This window comes from Gavia stellata, chromosome 21 (genome assembly GCF_030936135.1).
Source record: "Gavia stellata isolate bGavSte3 chromosome 21, bGavSte3.hap2, whole genome shotgun sequence".
Taxonomy (NCBI): Eukaryota; Metazoa; Chordata; class Aves; order Gaviiformes; family Gaviidae; genus Gavia; species Gavia stellata.
The window spans coordinates 2084385-2104943 of NC_082614.1; the positions used below are offsets into that span (position 1 = coordinate 2084385).

A 20559-nucleotide genomic window follows, 5' to 3' on the forward strand; every position below is an offset into this window, starting at 1 on the left:
TTAGCAGCGAGCCTGGTACTTCTCCTCCCTGATCCCTTTAGTCCTGGTGCAGAGCGACGCTGCGGGGAAGCAGGACTCAACGCCTGCGCGTGCTCCCCACCTAACTGTGTTTTTACCCGGCGGTAATTCCGTAATTCTTTTAAACAGCCTGGAAGGAAACCCATTGCTTCAAATTGAAGTGGAGCCCACCTCGGAGGTGAGATGGCTGGGCTCGCTCCTCTGCTTAACGGGCCTTTATTTTATATACATCTTGGGGCACGTTTCACAGGAACCAGATAAATTTAGCATCTGTGCAGTCAAATTGCTGATAATCGAATTAACGGCCAGGCCTGATCCTGCCCAGGCATCCGTGTCCCCACCCCATGAAGAAGGACCCTGATGGGCTTCGTGTCTGCCCTCAAGTTTATAATTCAATGAGCTTTTCTGAGATGCATTAAAAATGTGGTGGAGGGGAAGGGGTGAAGGGTGAGGACGGGGATCCAGCTTTTAATGGACGCGGTAAATCCTGTAGAAAGCATATCCAGAGCGTCAAGGGAAAAGGCAGACCTGGCCCGGGGGTGGGGGGCTGCAGAGCGGGGGGTGCTGGCTTGGGAGCAGTCGCTATCAGCAGAGCGCAGCTCGGCAGGGCTAGGATGAGATGCTGCTTTCAGATGAATGAATTAAATGCCCCGATGCGTTGCTCTCTTATATTTAACCCCGGGGTAAATTCTCGCCTCCCCGCAAAATCTGGGTTTCTGCTGGCTTCGCGTAAAGCGCGGCCGCCTGGTTGCCTTTGGAAGGTACCTGCCCCGTTTCTCTGGGTCTGAGGGAGCAGTAGGTGCGTTAGTGGGATTTTGTCCGCGTTATCTTCCTTGGCCACAGTTTTTTTTCCCCCCTGTTTTATTGCGCCCACCTCCCTTTGCCCACCCCGCAGAACGAGGAAGGCGCTGAGGAGGCGCAGGAGTCCGAGGATGACTTTGAAGAGATGAACCTCTCGCTCCTCTCGGCACGCAATTTCCCCCGCAAGGCCAGCCAGACCAGCATCTTCCTCCAGGAGTGGGACATCCCCTTCGAGCAGCTCGAGATCGGCGAGCTCATCGGCAAGGGCCGCTTCGGGCAGGTCTTTCACGGGCGCTGGCACGGGGAGGTGGCCATCCGCCTCATCGACATCGAGCGGGACAACGAGGACCAACTGAAGGCCTTCAAGAGGGAGGTGATGGCGTACCGGCAGACCCGGCACGAGAACGTGGTGCTCTTCATGGGAGCTTGCATGAGCCCTCCCCACCTCGCCATCATCACCAGGTAAGCTCCGACGCCTCGTGCTCAGCTGGAATCATTTTTTCTTTCCAAAACACCTTCCTGCAGTCAAACGTTACGGGGAGGCAAGGCTGGCCATGCCTCCCTGCCCGAGCAAAGGGATGTTCTCCATCTGCTGTGATTTATGCTGCCAAGCAGATAGCAAACCCATCTAAGTGGGTCCAGGCAGATTCATCTCCTGTAGAAGTGGAGCTTGACTCCAGAACAGTTTGTTTTAACCAGAAGGGATTATAACCTGGTGGGATCGGCAGTTTCTCTCCCAAGGATTTTTTTTTTTTTGCATGGTGCCCTGGTTGGGTCCAAGGGTGGGTGATGGGGTCTGGACGCTGTTTGAGAGCTGTCACAGCGTGGAAAAGCCTCTAATTGCGTAAAGCAGCTGGTGACGTGCTAACACCAGGTTTCGTGAATAACTTGGTGTTGTGAAAATAGCTTGGGTGTCTGAAGGCTCAGCAGGGTGCAAGCGTTAGGTCCAACGGTCTGTGAAACGGCCAGAAGGGCAGGAGAGGTGGGAAAAGTGGGTGCTTGCAAGGAGAGCTGGTGCTCCATGAGACCAGAGCCTGTCCATGGGCATCTCCTCGCTCCTGAGGATGCGGGAAACCTTGCAAGATAGGTCCATGGTCTCCTGGAGTGTTTCCTCCCTTTCTGTTGTCTCTATTACACCCAAAACTGGGTATGGGACTAATAGGAGTGAGTTTGCGATGGGGCTGGGAGGGGGAGATTGGGGGCTTGAAGGGCTGCTGGCTGGGTGGCCGGTGATGCTCGGGGACATCGCCGCAGGGTGCAGGGATGGGGCTGCTGGAGAGGGCTTCTCGCAGCTGGTTGGGGAGCAAACTGGGATTTGGGGTCTCCCAAACAACCTCAAACACCTCCGGAGCTGCCTTGGTCTCAGGGAATTCCCGTGTACCTGCTGTCACCCGTGTGCCTGGTGGGAAACGCAGCGCCGAGCATCCCGGCGTACTCCTCGCATGGGTGGGCAGTCACAAAATCCCCGCTGGCCTCGAGGCAGGGAGGCTGCAGCCACTACCGGTGTAGCTGTTGTCATGTGAAATACATTTATTTCTGAGTATTCAGTTATTTCCTTCACCTCTAGACCATGTCTTCGGCCACGGGGCTTGCCGCGGTGCCGCTTTGCAGCCCGCCGCAGGTTCCCTTCTCTCGGAGAAGTTTCCCCCCAAGGTGAGGCTGAATTTTCAGCCTCCTCCTGGCAGCGTTTCAAAAAGCCTGCGCCGAAACGGCAGCGCTTCCAACAGCGATGAAATATTGCATCATCCCTTCCCAGCGTCCCCTTGGAAGCAGCACCCACCGGCCGCCCCGGTCCCAGCTGGGGCAGCTCTGTGGGTGCCAGGGTGGGGGCTTTGCTCTGCTCCCCTCCTTGCTCAACGGCAAAGGATTTCAACCCAAATTTGTGGCTTCTCATGACATCGCTTGCTCCCTGCTCCGGTGGGTTCATGGGCTGCTTTTGGCTTGGGAGTTGCATCCTCCGGAGACAGGGTGACTCCAAATGGGGGCTGGCTCTCCCCAGCTGCGGACCGGAAAAAAAGCTTTTTATTTTGGACCAAAAAATAGTCACCTGGGAAAATTCAGCAGCATATCAGATCTCCATCTATCAGCTAGCTTCAGGCCAAAAGCTTTTTGAAAAGTGTGCAAACACAGGTATTGATCGATGCGTCAGAGACCCCATCCATGTGTCACACCGTGTTGCCGCCTCTACTCAGAGGAAAACGCAGCTTCTCCGTCCCGCTCCGCTCCGCCATTCCTTTGCAGCCCCTATTTGCTCAGCTTTTCAATCCTATTCAATATCAAAACCTGGGCAATATATCCTTTTTCTTTTTTTTTTTAGCTACAAAGTGATTTCTATTCTAATGCCTCTTTCTATAAAACCATAAAGGTGCCATCTTTGACAGTTTGACAAAATAAATATGTGCGCCGCACTAGCTTGATGCATTAATATGAGGTCTGCGAAGCGCGCTGCTCGGCTTGCTTTTCTTCCCAGCTGCACTCCATCCTTTTTTTTAAGGTCAAAGTACAGCTTTATTGGATTGCCCTAAATATAACCTGTGCTCGCAACGTCTCCGAGCGTTGCCTGCTCTTTGCTTACAACCGGCAACCCGCTTTTAGCCGTATTCTTCGAAGGCTGAATCGACATCACGATAGTTTTTCAATCGCAACTGGAAACCTGTTGGGTTTTCTCCTGCTGGGATTGCTGAGGTGCGGTCGTGGCCGGTGGTGGTGGTGGGCTGGCCACGATCACAGGAAAACCGAGGGGGATGCTGGAAGGGGGCTCAGAGCTCAGGCTCAGGGAATTTTTGGGAAGCCCAGGACTGAATGAGTGCGCATCCCTTAGCCCGGAGGCCATTTCCAGAGAAAATTTATTCCCTTTTGAGGCTTCCCGTGGAGCTGTGTTCTGCTGGCGCTTCTCCAGGAGGCACCTCCGGGGCTCCCAGGGCAAAGCATCCCTTGCATTTCCCGGGGCGACAGCGCAGGGGTGCTCCCTTGTCCTTGTGCCTGCAGTCCTTGTCCGGTTTATCCTTGGTTGAACATTTTTGGGGGCTTCTTGGGACATCTCTGATCATCTCCTGTGGGGAAAAGCCTTCTCACCATGTGGAGGTCTCCATCCCATGCATGTCTCCTTATCTGGCCCTGCTTCTTGGAATAGGGCAAGTCTTTCCTAAGGGATACGACAGCCCTGGGGACTCTTCTGCCACGGCACAGTTGGGAGATGGTGCTTGGGCGTTGGAGGGAATGAGTCTGGGAAGAGGACAATGTGGCATGAGCTGGACTGGGAATGGTTGAGGATACTGGGAACGGTCCAGGATGTGGCACTGGGGGAGGAGGGAGGCTGGTCAGCCCGCGCAGGGGAGAGCATCACTCTTCAAACAGGATTTTTCTGAAGGAACTCAAGTTCTCCTCGTGGGTTTACGGGAATAACTTTAAACCAGGCTTTGCTTGGAGCTGGGGAAAATCAGTCCCAGCTGTCTGATGGGGCTAATTACAGATACAAACCCAGGATGTCCAAATTTCCTTGCCCACACGCGTCCTCACGGGCTGAACTGGCTGTGTGCAGAAGAGGCTCCTTTTCTTCTGGGTGCCCTGAGGTTGTCGCTCGAGGACATTTTTTCCACCAAGAAAAAAAGAGCAATTTCTTGTAGCTGTTAAAGAAATCTCCATTTTCCTGCCGGCACGCTGGAAGCAGCTGCCTATCCCTGGAAGGGGCTTTACCGCGCCGTGCTGCCCGGCGCTGCCGGAGGGGGGTTATTTATAGACGGGTTTATTTTTACTTTTTCACGTCCTTATGTTTTCCTTCCTGCCTGCTTGTGTTATTCAAGGATCGTCTCATTAGCAGAAAGAAATCTCCCCCTCCAAACACTATGGCCCACAAGCAAAAGCTGGGAGGGCTGTGAGCACCTGGTGGTGTGGCAGGGGAAACTGAGGCAGCGGCTTGCTGCCTCAGATGCTTTGGGTTAACGCTCTGATTTTCTATGCGTTAACCATTGGTCTGGCCAGATGACCGGGACCAGTACTGTTTAATATCTTCATCCACGACATAGACAGGGGGATCGAGCGCACCCTCAGCATGCTTGCAGATGACCCCAAGCTGAGTGGTGCTGTTGACATGCCTGAGGGACGGAATGCCATCCGGAGGGACTTGGACAAGCTCAAGAAATGGGCCCATGTGAACCTCATGAAGTTCAACGAGGCCAAGCGCAAGGTCCTGCACCTGGGTCGGGGCAATCCCAAGCACAAAGACAGGCTGGACGGAGAATGGATTGAGAGCAGCCCTGAGGAGGACTTGAGGGTGTTGGGTGAGCAGAAGCTCAACATGAGCCAGCAGTGCACGCGTGCAGCCCAGAAAGCCAACCGTATCCTGGGCTGCATCAAAAGAAGCGTGACCAGCAGGTCAAGGGAGGTGACTCTGCCCCTCTTCTCCACTCCCGTGAGACCCCACCTGGAGTACTGCGTCTGGCTCTGGGGCCCCCAACATAAGAAGGACATGGACCTGTTGGAGAGAGTCCAGAGGAGGGCCACGAAGATGATCAGAGGGCTGGAGCACCTCTCCTGTGAGGACAGGCTGAGAGAGTTGGGGTTGTTCAGCCTGGAGAAGAGAAGGCTCCGGGGAGACCTTCTTGCAGCCTTTCAATGCTTAAAGGGGACTTAAAAGAAAGATGGGGACAGACTTTTAAGTAGGGCCTGTTGCGACAGGACAAGGGGTAATGGCTCTAAACTAGAAGAGGGGAGATTCAGACTAGATGTAAGGAGGAAATTTTTTATGATGAGGTGTTGAAACCCTGGCACAGGTTGCCCAGAGAGGTGGTAGATGCCCCATCCCTGGAAACATTCAAGGTCAGTTTGGACGGGGCTCTGAGCAACCCGATCTAGTTGAAGATGTCCCTGCTCATGGCAGGGGAGTTGGACTAGGTGACCTTTAAAGGTCCCTTCCAACCCAGACCATTCTATGATTCTTGAGTTGTCTCTTAATGCTACCATCTGGGTCAGAAATGAAAGGAAGAAATTCAGCATCTTTTGGCAATGCGAGGTGGTGACTCCAAAGAGCGCTTCCATCAGAGCCGCTAATAGATTTTCTCTTGGGTAATGAGCAGTAGGGACAGTTAACATTCATCTTAATTAGTCTTGAGCAAGAGCGAATGTGAGCCTTGGTGCTTTGAGCGTTGCGTAATGGATAGCATGAAACAGCATCAAAGCCCTCAGCCCGGTGGAAATGAAAGGACTGAAAAAATGCCGTGTTTGCTGCACGCAGGCAAATGACAAGTTGTTTTTGCCGGTGTTGAATGAGACAGAGCCAGGCCTGGCTAAGCTCACGTCAACTCCTTGGGGCTCTTGGTCCTGATCCCCGTTGGTGGCAGCGTGGGGAGGGGAGGTAAAGCCTTGGCCACCCAGGAGGTTCTTCAAAGGACAAAGTCTAACTGTTTTCTAATGCTATTAAAATGGTTTGAGCCACCCACAAAGGTAACGGATTGCAGAAACTACCGGGTTTTAGGATTCTGGGTGTTCCTTCTGGGGGAAAAAAAAAAAAAAGAAAGGGATTTTAATGCTTATTGATCCTTCCTGAGGCTCCTGGATCTCGTTGAGTCTGAAATGGAGGTGGGGGGGATCAGCACGCTGGGTGCAGCTTTCTGGGGGTCACCAACGGCTCTTGGTGGGTGGGAAAGTTGTTTGCAAGAAGGGAGCGAGGTTAGCAGGTCTGAAAGGCAGGAGAAAGGAGGTTTGAGCTGGAGCTTGCCCGTGATTTGAGCTCCCGTTGACTTGCGTGGGGGATCTGGTGCAGCTTTTCTAAGAAGATTACTTGGTTTTTAGTTAAAAGCTCAAGCGTGGCACTAGCAGCCCATGCAAAGACCTTGGGGTTTGCACCCTGAGATGCTTCTGGCCGGGTTTTGGCCCCTCTCTCGTTGCGGTGCGATGCCACACCGACTCCAGATTTACAGGGTGCGACCGGGAGCCAACTCGATGGCTGCTGGCGATCCCACCCAGGGCGGTGCGGCCATGATTTATGGCCCTGCTGTCATGCGCCGGGAAGACCAAGAACACTGAAGAACATTAGGAATTAAGCTTGACCATGGCAGGACTATATAAAGAGAATTAATTTGTCGAAGGTGCCTTTTAGCAGAGGAACTTGGAGTATTTCTGCCGGAGAGGGAGCATCTCCCAAACCCTTCCCTGGAGCTGGTGGTTAGTGGGGGGGGATCTGAGTGCCGAGGATGAATATAAACCCAGGCCCTCTTCTCATGTGAGATATCAAAGATGAAAACAGAGTTTGCTCTTTCTTCCTCCGTGGCAAAGCAAATAGGCTTTAATAACAGGGAACACATTACCTGCCAGAAATTAATAGGGAAGGTGTGAGAGCGAGGGGTGGGAAGAATATCGGAGATGTTATGGATATATCTTACAGGATAACTTTCTTGCACCGCATGGGCTAAATGTTGGGGTTTATTTTGATTTTATAATTTATGTCTATGCTGACTTTTGGCAATGTCTAACGCTTGGCTCCGCTGCCGGGAGGAACAAGCCCGGCTCCTCGCAGGGGATCCTCTCCCATCCCCGGACCCCGTTCCGTGCGGGCGCGGCGGAGCTCTGAACACAGCTCAGCTTTAAATGCTCGGCTCTTCCAAGCCTCTCCCCGTGCCAAACCTCCTGACATTTACAGCGTCCCGGCTCAGCTGCGAAGGATTTGGGGCTTGTAAATCTTAATGCTTACGGGAGCTGGGGGCCGAGTGGATATTTAATGTGATTTGAAGGATGGGCGTAAATGGGGAAGGATGTAAGCCATCACACTTAAGACAAAACAGATTGGGGCTGCTTGGTTTTCCCCCGTGGATGCTCCGTGGGGCCAGAACGGGCTGCGCGAGCCTGTGCGTGCTGCTTGCAGCCAGCCAGTTTTTTCTCTCCAGGGAGCAACGTTGGCTGTTAGGGCTTTAATGAACAACAAATCGGCTTTTTCTCCTCACTGCAACCCAACGGTCTCTAAATACATCCATCAGCCTTCTTTCCTGCCCTGGAGAGTTAAGTAGGAGCTCTAAATCCTGCTCAACAGGAGGGAAACTGAGGCACAGACCTGCCACGTTGTTGTCCTCCATGCCGGGCTGGAGCCCCGCATCCCGGAGCCGGGCGTTTTCAAGACACCTTTCAGGTGTGGCCCTTCTCTCCCCACTCGTGGGTGTATTTTGGGAGCAGAAGCCATGAGGTCCTGCCTCCCCTCACCCTCCCCACGTTCAAGCACCCGCTTTGGGAGCCAAAGCATCACCTCTTGCCCTGCCTCTCGGTTGTTTTCCCTCCTCTTACCTTCTGCTGCCTTTTCCCTTTCCCAGCAGTTAAAGTAATGGAGCTCGTAAATCATATAATAAATAGGTATTGACTTCATGCCACAGGCTGGATCAGAATTGATTGACCTGTGGGAATACACTCCTTCGCAATCAATAAGAGGCCATCAGGCTGGATAAATCTTGATAACGACTGACAACAGGAAAGTCGATATGTGTATTAATATATACGTTAAGCGAGTATATATCTTCCGCCTGGAGACAGCGTTGCTTTGGGCAGCTTGCGGAGCGGGGTGGGCTGGGGAGGAGACCGAAATATCCCGAGCAGAGAGGATGGCAGGGATAGGGAAAGGCAGCGGCTTGATCCTCTGCGAGGGTGTTTGATGTCGAAATAAGAGCTGGCTGCTTCAGTGCCGGCTGAGCTTCTCTTACCCATTGTAGCGTCAAATTCCCCGCCGCCGGCTGTTCGTTAGCACTGCCTTAACGTGCTCCTCTGGCGGGGAAAGTTCTCCTTTGTATTTTAGAAGTGTTTCAAAAAGCCATAACATTTCTATTTTGGCCGTGACTTCTTGGGGAAAGTACTTAATGCAGCCGGACTCGGCGCTCAAGCACTTTACTGGAGAGGAAGGGATTTAAGCGGGTGTTTAAGGGAAAGCCTGCGATTAAGCGCCCTGCTGAGAGCTGGTCCCACCAACTCTTTCTGCTGGTGCCAGCTCTTCCCCTCGCTATTGAGTGACATCTCAGCACCGTTCCTTATTTTTTCTGAGCATCCTCAATGCCGGGGATCCTCTTTGGGGCCGGGGAGGGCTGTTTGCTGGGACAGGTTGTGGGGGACCCCCGGGGTGGCATCCTCCTGCCTAGCCAAAGAGGAGGCTGTCCGGGGAAATAGATCCCTCCTGCGACAGCGTTATCGATTTTTTATTAATAATAATTATTATTACTATTCCAAAGTGGAGTTGGGTTCTAGTGAAGCAGCCGTCTTGATCAAAAGACGTGCTTCTTCCCTCTCTTCAAAAGAAAAGGGTTTTTTTTAAATTTCTTTTCCTTCCTGAAGTTCAAAATAGCAGGAGGATCACGGCGCAGGGAATATATTAGGCTCCTTCAAAGGCAAGGAGAGGTCAAAGCGCCTTCGCACATCCCCCGTACACCCAGCCAGCCTTCTCGGAGCCGACTACGGGCGCATCCTTTCAAAAGGCGGCAAGTGCCACCCGAAGCAGCAAGTCTTTTCGGATGACTTGTTTGCAACCAGGGCTTTAGATAAGCCGCTGGGGCCCGCGGCTGCTTTCCATTCACCTGTCTCTTAGCTCTCTTCTCTGCAGCTGTAGAATAGCTCGTCTCCTCTGACACTACCTCCTTCAAATAAAAATGCATGGAGTTTGCTTTTTCTAAATAACTTGTTTTTTCCGAAGCTGCGATGGAGTTGGAGCTACTTTTCCTGATCCCCCTCCTTCTCCTCCTCTTCCTCCTCCTCCTCCAGCCCTTGCGGTTTGGCTGTGCTGGCTGTAGTTATCGCGCGTGCCAGCTGCTGGGAGGAAAATTTTGCTTCCTAAGTAATATCCATCAAAGGATGGTGCTTCCATCGGGCGGAGATAGCGAGCGCGGGCCAAGGGGACCGTCGTTTCTTTGGGGTTTTTCTATTTCCCTGGGCTAATTTTGCTCGGCAGAGGCTTCTCTGTGCAAAGCGGGAGCCGGGTCGCTGCGAGCTCTGGGCTGGGGACCTGGGCTTTGCTGTGGCCGAAAACGTTGCTCGTGGCAGGTAACGAACTCCCTGCCTCCCCATTGGGGTTGCTTTGGGAAACTTGGGTAAGGGTTCAATTCGGAGGTGGAGTTTGCTGGGAAAAGTCCCGGGATGCCCCCGGAGGGACCAGGCTCCGATGGATGCTGATGCTTGGCATCAGGTCTGCGGGCTCCTGGTCCAGCGTTTCTTGGCACTGCGCTGCCGCGAAGCTTTCGGCTGCTGCTTTCCTCCCTGGTCGTGGTCCAGTGAGGCTGGATGGTGTTTGTCGGTGCCCGGGGGGGAAGGAAACCACACGTTGCTTTTGTTGAAAGCGATGGGAGCGGAGGGGAAGGTGTCTCCCTGCTTGCCAGCGGGCACAGCAAAGAGGAGGGAAATGAAATAAAAGTTGTAATCCTGGGGCTGAAACGTTTCCCTGCTAAATCTCAGGGCGCTGGGTATGTGTGGCTCAGAGAAGAGCTGCTGCGCTTCACCGGGAGGTTTCGGGGGTGGTAAATCCCGGTGAAACCAGTCCTGAGCATCCCTTGGCGGGGTTGGGGGGACTTTGGGGCCCTGATAGCACTGGATGCCGCTGGCATCCCAGCAGCGATAGCTGGCCCAGGAACCAGCCAGGCTTTGTTATCCCCCGCCCCCTCCAGTTTTTCATTAAGGGAGAAAAAAAAATATATATATAGGTGTGGGGTCTGACACATGCCAGCTTTCTCCTTAGACTGAGACCTAACAAACTCATTGCAGCTCGTGTCGGCGTGACCCCGGTTGTCCTGGCTGGCTGCCTCCGCTGTCCTTGGGGTGCTGTTTAGATGCAGAGGGCTTGGGAAGCTCGAGCCGGATGATGCCACTGCTTTGCTTTGCTCACGCCGGCGTAGCAGGGAGAGTGTGTGTCAAGGGTGTGATATTTCTTATTGATTTTGAGGAAAACAAAGCCCAGGGATAAAAATTAACCCAAACCTCTCCCTTTGCTGCTCTTCCAGCCTTGTTTAATTTTCCGTTTTGTGAAACACATTTGTGGCTGTCTAGTTTCAAAAGCACAATTGCCACATGTCGGTAAAAGAGAAAAACAAGCCAATATATGGGAACAGCTTGAAAACTTCCCGAATAACTCAGGCACATGCAGGTGTGTGCAGTACTCATTCCTCGCCTCCCTGCCGCGGCTAGTCCTGCTCATATGAAATCAAATAAGCCCCAGCTCAGCGGCTCTGGTTGCTGTGGCCGTATCTTTCTTAATATTCCCCAAAGATTTTTTCTTTTCCATGAAATATGAAAAATCAGCAAACTGATGGGGACTGTGGAAGCATCCGAGCAGCCCCTCCTTTGCTCTGTCTTTCCTCAAGTGCAGATTTAACCTGCTAGCAGAGGTATTTTTATATTAAAGTACTTATTATTAATTCCCACTCTCTCCTTCTGTGTCTCCCCTGGGTGTATAGTGCTGGCTATCACCATGGTATCGGAGCTGGTTCCCCATAAATCAATATACTAGCAAGTAATGAGCTTCCAGGGGTCTGGCATTTATCACTTTGGGGTGTTCAAATGATCCTATTTCATTTAATGGGCATTTGTGTGGATGGTTGGGCAGAGGAAAGAAAAGCACAAAACACCGGTAAGTAACAGCGTCGCAACCTGCGTTCAACTGCCGTACCGTTAGCTGTGAATTTATTCCTGGCCCTGAACAGGAGCCGGGCTGAGGTCTTCAACCCTATAAAGGTGATGGTCATCAGCATAGAGGTGTTGGCCATCAATATAGAGGTGTTGGCCATCAGCATAGAGGTGATGGCCATCAGCATAGAGGTGATGGCCATTAATATAGAGGTGATGGCCATCAATATTGCAGGGGAGGGAAAAAAACCCCAATGGGTGGGGGATGGCTGAGGCTGTTTTCACATCGAATGGCAAAAATATCAAGAGGCAGTGCTCCAGCTCTTCCTCACTCATCCCTCCCAAATTGTCCCTCTGCAAGTCGCTTTGGCTTTGCTCCCGTTGCTGATGTCTTCAGCCCACGCTGGTGGAATGCAGAGTGTTTATAAAGCAATTTGGGATTTGGCTTGCTTGGCTGAACACTTCAAAAACTCATTTTGAATAGAGTTACATCTGCAGCAGGATGGGGCCACGGGGCCGGGACTGTCCTAATGCCGGGGAAGGCTGTGAGCTGAGGTTGTGCCGTGGGTTGAGGGGGGCTCCTGGATGCTGGGGTCTCCTGGAAGGACCTTTACATCTCCCCGAGCTGCCCGTCCAGGCTGTCCTTGCGGCTCCTCGGCTCTGGATGAGGTTTGGTCACCGCACGGCGCCAGGGCACGCGTCCCCAACCTGCCTGCTCTGCTGACGGGTGGGATGGAGAGGCTTAGGAGGAAAAGACAAGTATTTGTTTATGAATATGTACTTCAGCGGTGAATAAGCCAGGATCCGTCTGAAGATGCAAATTGTCTGCTTTTGTTTCTGGTGTCAAGCGTAGGCAGTCTCCGGCCTTGTGATCCGCAGCATTGCTCGCTCACAGCCGGCTGGGTACCTCAATGCCGCGGTTCAGCATAGACCTCTTGAAGTGGAAAGGCAGAAGATGATGTGCGTGCCCTGGGAGCCGCGCTTTGTGCCTGCCGCTCCTGCCCGAATGAGGAACGATTGACGGCAGGCGAGGAACGAGAAGAAGCGGAATTGTTGAGCTCTGTCGTGAAAAGGTTGTGCAGGTGGTGGCTGAATGGGCTCAGGTGCTGCATAATAGGTATCAACGAGGCTTTATCTCTGCGTTGGCAGTTCCTTCTCCAGCAAGAAAACTCTAACAAATACCGGTGCGGCGGTTGCTAGTTGAATTCATTCGGAGGAGTTATTCATTGAGGGGAGGAGAGAGGCACCTGGGCTGCCTCGATGGCTCTATCAAGATCTGAGGAGCGGTGGTGGCACGTCCTGTGTCCACGGTGCTTCACCACGTGCTGGTACCACCACAGCGGTGGCTGCTTTCCTTGTGCCAGGGCTTGCGCCGGGTGCATCCGCTGCCTCCTTTAATGCGGTCCCTCTGTAAATGAAGTGGAGAGATGGGCATCTCGCCAGAAAGGGGCTGCGGGCTCCGCTCCCGGTGTTATCTCTGCAGTTCAGCTAGGCAGAAATTTGAGGGTTTTTCTCGAAACAACCCTCTTCCAGGAAAACAGCTGATCTTAACTCACTTTAAGGCTGAAATCAAACCCCCTTCCGGCGCTAATCTCTTCATTGCATTTGCAATGTCGATTCATGGCTGGCGCAGACCGCAAGCAACTTTCTGGAATGGTTTTCTCTGGGGGAAAACAAGCGTTGGCTGGGGAGCGGGGAGGGCTGGGGGAACTCCTTTGTGCGCAGGCAGGTCATGGGAGGTGGCAGAAAGCCTGTTGCATCGTGGAGCTTAAAGCTTTATGGGGTAATTTAGCAAATTAGTGCAAAAAACCTTCATAGTGGAAAGGTGGTCCGTCATTATTTTGCACCCTTTAATTCTGGTTGCAGAAAGCCAAGGGTTGTCTTTATCACTTATTTCCAAGAAGCAGTTCGAGTGCTTGGATCCAAATCTTCAGACGAATCCATGTTTCTCCATGACTGCAGCCAAACTTGCGGGAGATGGGAAGCGGCTGGTTTAGAGGAAGGTGGTGTTTGTAAGTGCGGGTGCCTCAGGTTTGCAGTTCAGCTGGTGTGCCCAGGGACGCGCTGAGAGACCTGAGCAAGGAAAAGCATTACCGAGGAGGAAGTTGTGTGGGTATGAAGATGCCCTGAACTCCCCGCTGCGGCTCGCTTGCGTCCGGCAAGGCTGTTTCCAACACAGCCTGCAACAAAGCGCTCTGAAGGATGCTGTTGTCTTTCCAAAACCCGTGAGATACGGGATCGGTCCCGTTCCTGCTTGACCTGAAAATTGTGCTCTCTGCCCATGGAATGATACGGAGCTTTTGGCTCAGGAGCAGGAGGGTCCTTTGTATCCGTGAGCTTCTGAAGAAGCAAGCAAGGTTTATTCCTAATAAGCGCTATCCCAATCCCAATCAGTTTAACCCCCCGAGGTGCTGCCGAGAGCTCAGCTTCCCCTGCTTTCTGGGTCACGTTTTAATCGCTCGCAGGGACCTTATTTGTGCCCAGGTGATGGTCTTGGCCAGGGGACGCGTGGCAGCGATGGGGGAACGGCGACCGCACTGAGGTTTGGGGGGATTGCCGTTGCAGTTTTCGATGTCCCTGGGGAAAACGCGGGTTTGGCCTCATCGTACCGCTCCGAGGCAGCCGCGGGGTAAAAACGAAAAGCGGGGCTTTACTGTGTCATCCCATTCCCGATTTCTCCAGGTTTGCAAAGCGGAGGAAGTCGCTGTGGGGCCGGGCTGCTCGCCCCTCCCCAGGGCTGTGCTGAGCATCGCTGCCTCTTCTTCCTCACCTAAGCCGGGGGGTCCGAACCAGCCCCTCTCCCCGTCTGAGCAACACGGTACCCAAACACAGGGCTGCTCGGTGTGATGCTCCTCAGCCCTTGTAATAAGGCACAGCTCGGGCTGGTTATTTCCATCCAAAAAGGGCAAAAGCCGTTATCTCCCAGGGGACAAATCCAGAGGGGTCCGGGCTGGCGTCCGCGGGGCTGGAGGAGAGGGGCAAAGGGGAAAGCGGTGGAGCCGAGCGAGGACGCAGCAGAGAGAGAGCAGAGGAATTCAAACCTGTAACTTTTTATTTGTTAACTAGAACAGGATCAAATTAACATCTGTGGCTGCCAAAGCCTTTTTAACAAGATGTGTGTCGGGCGCTTTATTTCCCAGGCACAGGTATCCAGTCTCATCTTTTTAAAGTTGCCTGTAATGAGCGTGGGTGGATATAGAAAAGCAAAAAAGCCCTTTTTTGTGGGCGGGAGTCGAGGCAGCATCCACCCACGTACTCCATTATGATATTCAAATGTCAATATATTTTTAATTGGTTTATATCCCCCCCCCCCCTCCAGCTGCCTTTGGTAATTAAGGCTCTGTAAATAGATTTTACTGTAATTGGTACGAGAAGGAAAATTGGAGGACATTGTACAGTGCATTAGGGTTTGTTTTTTCTTTTCCTCCCTGGCTTTCCTCTTTTGACTCATGTTGCATCTGTGAGTATTGTATCCGCCGAGGGAAGAGGCGGGGAGCCGCGGCCAGTTTTGCACAAAAAGTCTGAAGCAAGAGGACCAGGTGGTTTGCTCGTGGCTGGGATGCGGGGAAGAGCCGGGGAACCAGCCCAGGGTACCCCTTACGGGGCTCGGCACCGCGGGGATGGCACCAACACACACCGGGGAGCAGCGCGAGCTCTCTCCCAGTGCCAAACTGGGGAGAGCCCCCAGTTTCCATGCTGAATCTTCAATCTGCCTTGAGACGTAGCCAAAACTCTTGTGGTTATTTATAGTTCCCTGCCACAGCCACTGCCTTTATAATTTTGGGTTGTTTCTCGTCAGGGGTTTATAAACCGTGTTTTTATCTTCTCCCTTTTCCTATTCTTTCAGCCTGTGTAAAGGACGGACTCTCTACTCGGTGGTGAGAGATGCCAAAATCGTCCTGGATGTCAACAAGACGAGGCAGATAGCGCAAGAAATTGTGAAGGTACGGTATGGTGTGGGGATAGCTCGGCACTGACGGGGGCCCGGATCCGGCCGAGCTGCTCCGGGGAGCGGGAGTGAAGAAGCCAAGGAGGCTGGGCAGGATAGCACCTCTTGGCTTTAAAATCCAGGTCTTTTAGATGTCCCTCACCCACTTTGAGCTCAACTGGGTTGACACTAAGGCTTCCTGCGGGCTCCCCATGCAGCGGGGCTCATCCTGGCCGCAGCTCCTCTTCCCCCTTGGAATTGCAAGTGTTTAAGTCTAGCTTTGCTGCTGCGAGGGAGTTGCTAGCTGGATATTCCTCTCCTCTCAGAAAAAAAAAAAATACTAATCTGCAGTTGGTCTGAGGTTTCCATGTCTCTGTAGTGAAAGCATCCCCGCAGCCAAGGCGCCCGGAGGAGTCAGTGCCGTGGTGCTCGTGGCAGGGGTCTGTGCGTGCCACGAGGCAGAGCACACGTACATTTTTGAGAGCTAAAAAAGCTTTTCCTTTCACAGAGATGACTCAAAGCGCGTCTTCGACACTTCAGACGTGACCGTATAAATAGGTGCTGGGGAGGATGCTCATGTGGCAGGGTCAGGTGGCTGGGACGTTGGGTCCTCAGCCATCAAAGCTTCCCATTGAGTGTCTGCAGCCGCTCGTTTTCCCAAGAGGTGTTGAGCCGTCTGCCAGAGTAGGGTTTTACTGTGATTGCAAACATATTTCACACCAAACGGTACCAAAAGTATTTGGCACGTGTCCTACCATGGGAGCCGTGACACTGACCCTGTGCCCCGGTCAAGGTCAACCAGCACCTCCAGCCCCCAGCAAGACAAAATCATCTGGGGCTGAGCTAACGTTTAACATATTTCTATGGGGGGAAAAAAAAAGTTATTTTTCTGGCAGATCTTAAACCCCCTTAAATATTCAAATCTACATTATAAACCGGAATATGTTCTGCAATATATCCTGAATGGTGCCGTTCCCCTGCCTGTGCTTATGTTGTCTTTTATTAGGTTGCCTATTTTGCGTTTATTTACACCCAGATTTAGCAAAGTGCATGCTGTTTTTAAATTAAATTCCTTAAATTCCCTCAAAGTCTCTGGGCGCCGGGCAGGAGCTGACAGTTCAGCATAGGCTTAACCACTTTGCTGAGCCGCAAATGTCTGTACGGGCATCGCAAGAGGTGTCTTGGAGCGGTGACGTGGCTGAGCCCCATGTTGGGGTGATGGAGGGAAGCCGCAAGAGTTGAACCCTGTGTCTTTGGTGTGCTGTCCTGAGGCACCGGGCAGGTCTGCCTGCCTCAAGGGTGCTCCTGGGCCCGTTGGGGGATGCTGTCGGCCCCATGCAGGGCTGTAGTATGCCCCAAGCTGGGTGGTGGCACCTTCTTGCAAGCTCTGGTTTGCAAGTTGGGGTGTCTGAGACAGCTGAGGGCCTCTCTGCTTCATTTCTATTTTTGATCTGTATTTTCCACTTTTTATAGATGGATTTTTCCCGCTGAGCAAACATCTCACGCATCACATAGGTTTGTCTCACATTTTTTCTCCTGACTACCACTGCTCTTGTGCTCAGGGTTCTCTCCTCCCAGATGTTCACAGCGGGAGGTAACGGCTCGGCTCAGCCCCTTTCTCCATGCGGGCTGCCTTGCTTCGTGTGGGTTGGCGTTTTGAGGACTAGGCTAAGAGCCCGCTGTCTTCTCCAGCCGCACGTGCATTAGGAACGGGTTGGAAACCTCAAACTCTTCGTGGTGTTGCGAGGCATCGCCAGCACTGGGGAAGCATCACTGGATCTGTGAGATGAAATCGTCACCATGAAGAACGTCACCCATGAGATCTGCTGAAGCAAATCAGCATGAATGCACGTAGACCTGGTTGTAGCCCCAGCAGCAAGCCAGTTGCCCTGCGTCCTCTCCTCCGTGGGAGTACGGGGTTGGGTGCTCCTGCTGCAGGGCAGAGGAGCTTTGGGTCCGACCTGAGTCCCCGTAGGAATTAGCAGAGGTCTAAAGGCAAAGCTGTGCAGCATGGGTGCTGAGCCCAGGCTCTCCCTGGGCACCGGAGGGATTTTAAGACAACAGCTCCTGCTCGCAGGGTAGGTCCATCACGCCCCTGTCTCAGCCACGCCGGTGCTGTGCCCTGGACACATGGCCCGTTGCTGGCGTGCACCAGGACGAGCAGTTTCTCTGCCTTCCCACTTCTCCACGTCAACCATCAGCAGATGTTAAGGATGTTTTGGTGGACTTGGAGGTGGTTGGTGTGGAGAAGCGAAGGAAAACACCGACATCTTGGTTTGGTTGGGCTTGGGGCAGCATCGCCTGGAGAAGCTGGAGGCAGGACCACGGCGGAGGCTTCGGCTCCGCTACGCGGTCGTGGCAGTTGTTTGACTTTATCCTTTGAGTCCCTGTATGCGATAGGAGAGCCGTTAAGCTTATTGGATTAGCGGGTGCAAGGGCTATCGTTACGCCGTGATCCTCCGGAGGCGAAAGTTAATTTATTTAAGAAGCGAAGCCGGCAGAGGGAGCTGGCTTTTCACGCATGCTGGGCAGCCGAGCAAATTAAGGCATTACTGGGCCAAGAGTGTTTTCTCACAGATCATCCCGGGGGTGAAGGCAGCGGGGCTGGAATTTGCAGTGGGATTTGTGCGATACCCCACGGAGCGAGGCGAGGGATTTGGGTTTGCTGAGAGCTCCTTGAGAAATACCTTCAGCAAAGGCTTGGCCGCGTTTGATGATTGCATGGGAGATGCGTTCCCATCCACGCTGTGTGAGCATGGGTGCAAAGTCCCTGCTGCCTGCGCTGAGTTCCCATCAACCCTGGTCGATGGGAGGGGGCTGCGGAGCATCCCCGTGGCGCTGGGTCGCATCCTGTCCCATGGGTGCTCGGGGCCCTGCACTGCACCTTGCGGGAGGAACAGGCTCACGGCGTTGGAATGCTGTTCTTCTTTGTGAAGGTGACAGTGACATTTTAAAGCAGATTTTTAAACCTCATCATTATTTCATGCGCTGGGACCCGGAGACCCCTAATTAATCCCGGTGCCTGGAATGGTCCCGGCATCCAGCTGCAGCTGTGGCATCTTGGGGCCAGCCGTGGCCCCAAATCCTTCCCTTCCTCCAGCATCCCTCAGCAGAGGCTCTTCGGGGTGTGACTGCGGAGGGGTGCAGGTGAACCCCCATGAGTTGCTGGGTTGGGGTGTTTGCTGTCCCCAGCAGCACGTTGTCCCTGGCTGCCCCCAGCCTTCCCCGCTGCCCCTGGAGCAGAGCCCCGCCGCGGGTGCTCTGGGGAGTCCTTGGTACCTTCAGGGTTTCTCCCACGTCCTGGGCATTTGCTTTTGAGGATTTATGGGTTTTTCAGGTTGCTTTCCCAATTTTTCCAGATCGTTTCTGAATTTGGATCGTGCCTCCCAGCTCCACGGCGGCTGCAAACTTAAAAATACATTCTTGTTCTACTGCCCGCGTGGTTAACGACGAATCGTGAAAAGATCAGACCTAGGATAGACCCCCGTGGAAATCCAGTTAATAAATCTCCCCGTGTCAGCAATGGACAACTGATATTTGCTCTTAAGCCACCGTTTGCTGGCCCATTTGGCATTTATCCTTCGGTAGCTTCCTCTAGACCAAGTTTCCCGTAGTCTGCTTATGAGAATGAAAAGTGAGACAGCATCGAAAGCCCTGATGAAGTCAGGATAAATGGCTTTTATCGCCTCCCCTGTTCCCAGAGCCGGTTATCCCGTTGAGCTGAACGTCCGTCACATGGAGCTGTCGGCAGTCTGCTTGATTTGCCGATGCTAAACAAGCCGGTGCAGGGGAGTTTGGATTTCCCACCCATGGCCTTTTTTTGCATCATTAGCAATAATTTTAATTAACCACCAAGTAGCTTCTCCTAGGGGAAAAGAATTAAGGCAGGACTCCTGCGAGGCGCTTGTTTCCAGGCTAACGGTGTCGGTGTGCGCATAGGAAGCACTAATGGCTCAGCCCAGGGTATGCGATAGCCGTGATGGAGAGCTTTGACTTATTACCCTTCTGCTCCCAGCCCCAAAAGAGAATGGAGGGGAAAACATCATCATCATCAATTTCTCAGCAGAGGATTTCAGGAAAGTGACTGCCACTTTGGTTTGCCGCTAATTTTTCTTGCATAACCAATTAATCAGGAAGATGAGTGGGCGCCGTCGCAGCCGAGACGCCCGCGCCACGACGCTCAAGCACCAGCCGATGCCCGTCCCAAGCCAGGGACCCCCTGGACACCTGCCCTTTCTGCAGGGACATTTGGGGACACGCAGCCTTTGGCTGTGGCCCAGCCGTAGCTCGGTAGCGTGGACGTGCCGCCGCGGCACAGGGGTGCTCGCAGCCGGGCTCTCCCCATCTTAGCAATTGTGGGGCTGCCCCTGCTCTGGCATTATCCTGTCTGTTTGTGCTGCTTTTTCAATTTGGGGGTATTTTTCTCTCTCTTCCATCCTAGGGAATGGGCTACCTGCATGCCAAGGGGATCCTTCACAAAGACCTCAAGTCAAAAAATGTTTTCTACGACAACGGGAAGGTGGTGATCACGGACTTCGGCCTCTTCAGCATCTCGGGAGTTCTCCAAGCAGGCAGGTAGGACATGGCGCGGGGGAAATACCGGTGTTCCTCCCCATGCCCTAGAGCTCCCCTTTGAGCTGGGAACATGGGGAGGGAGCCCAAAAACCTCCTCTGCAAGTGCCCTTCTGGGTCTGCAGCCTCGATAGACATGAGGACAAGGTGCCTTTGAGTGTCCTGGGGCTGCCCCGGGGATTTCACCATCTTACCTCCCGGGATTTTGCTTTTGAGGAGGCTTGCTTTGGGAAAAGAGCAAGATGTGTGGCTCCTGCAGAAACCCCTCTGCCCCACGGGCAGTGTTCCCCTGAAATGCAGCTCCACGCTCGACGCTGGCGTTGGGTTTGCAGTGCAAAGCCCCAGCGGGACGGCGAGAGCAGGGCTGGGGTTTTCCGCAGTGAGGTGGGTCTGGGCTCAGTGCCGAGCAGTGAAAACAACTGGGTGCAGAAGTTGCAGCTTGTTTCAATTTGATTTTGTTTCATTTATTTTTTAAACCTAATGTTTAAAGGCAGAGTTGCTTTTGGTTGGTAGGAAGGAGCATGATGCTGCGTGTGAGTCTCCAGCAGTTTGGTTCAGAGAGACAGGACCTGGCCCCGGGCAGGGTCTCTTGGACACAACCTTTTCCCGCAGGATGCATCATTTCCATGGTCAAACCACCCTGCAGCCGTCTGGGAGATGCT

At 53.2% G+C, this 20559-nt stretch overlaps 1 protein-coding gene across 1 annotated transcript in view; it reads left to right on the forward strand.

Moving 5' to 3' along the window:
• Positions 1–20559, forward strand: part of KSR2 (kinase suppressor of ras 2) — a 77684-nt gene that overhangs the window by 46823 nt on the left and 10302 nt on the right. The window contains exons 14-17 of the mRNA XM_059827898.1: positions 148–196; positions 914–1281; positions 15245–15341; positions 19767–19900. Of these exons, the coding sequence (XP_059683881.1) occupies positions 148–196; positions 914–1281; positions 15245–15341; positions 19767–19900 (648 nt within the window). The remainder of the gene's footprint in view (positions 1–147; positions 197–913; positions 1282–15244; positions 15342–19766; positions 19901–20559) is intronic.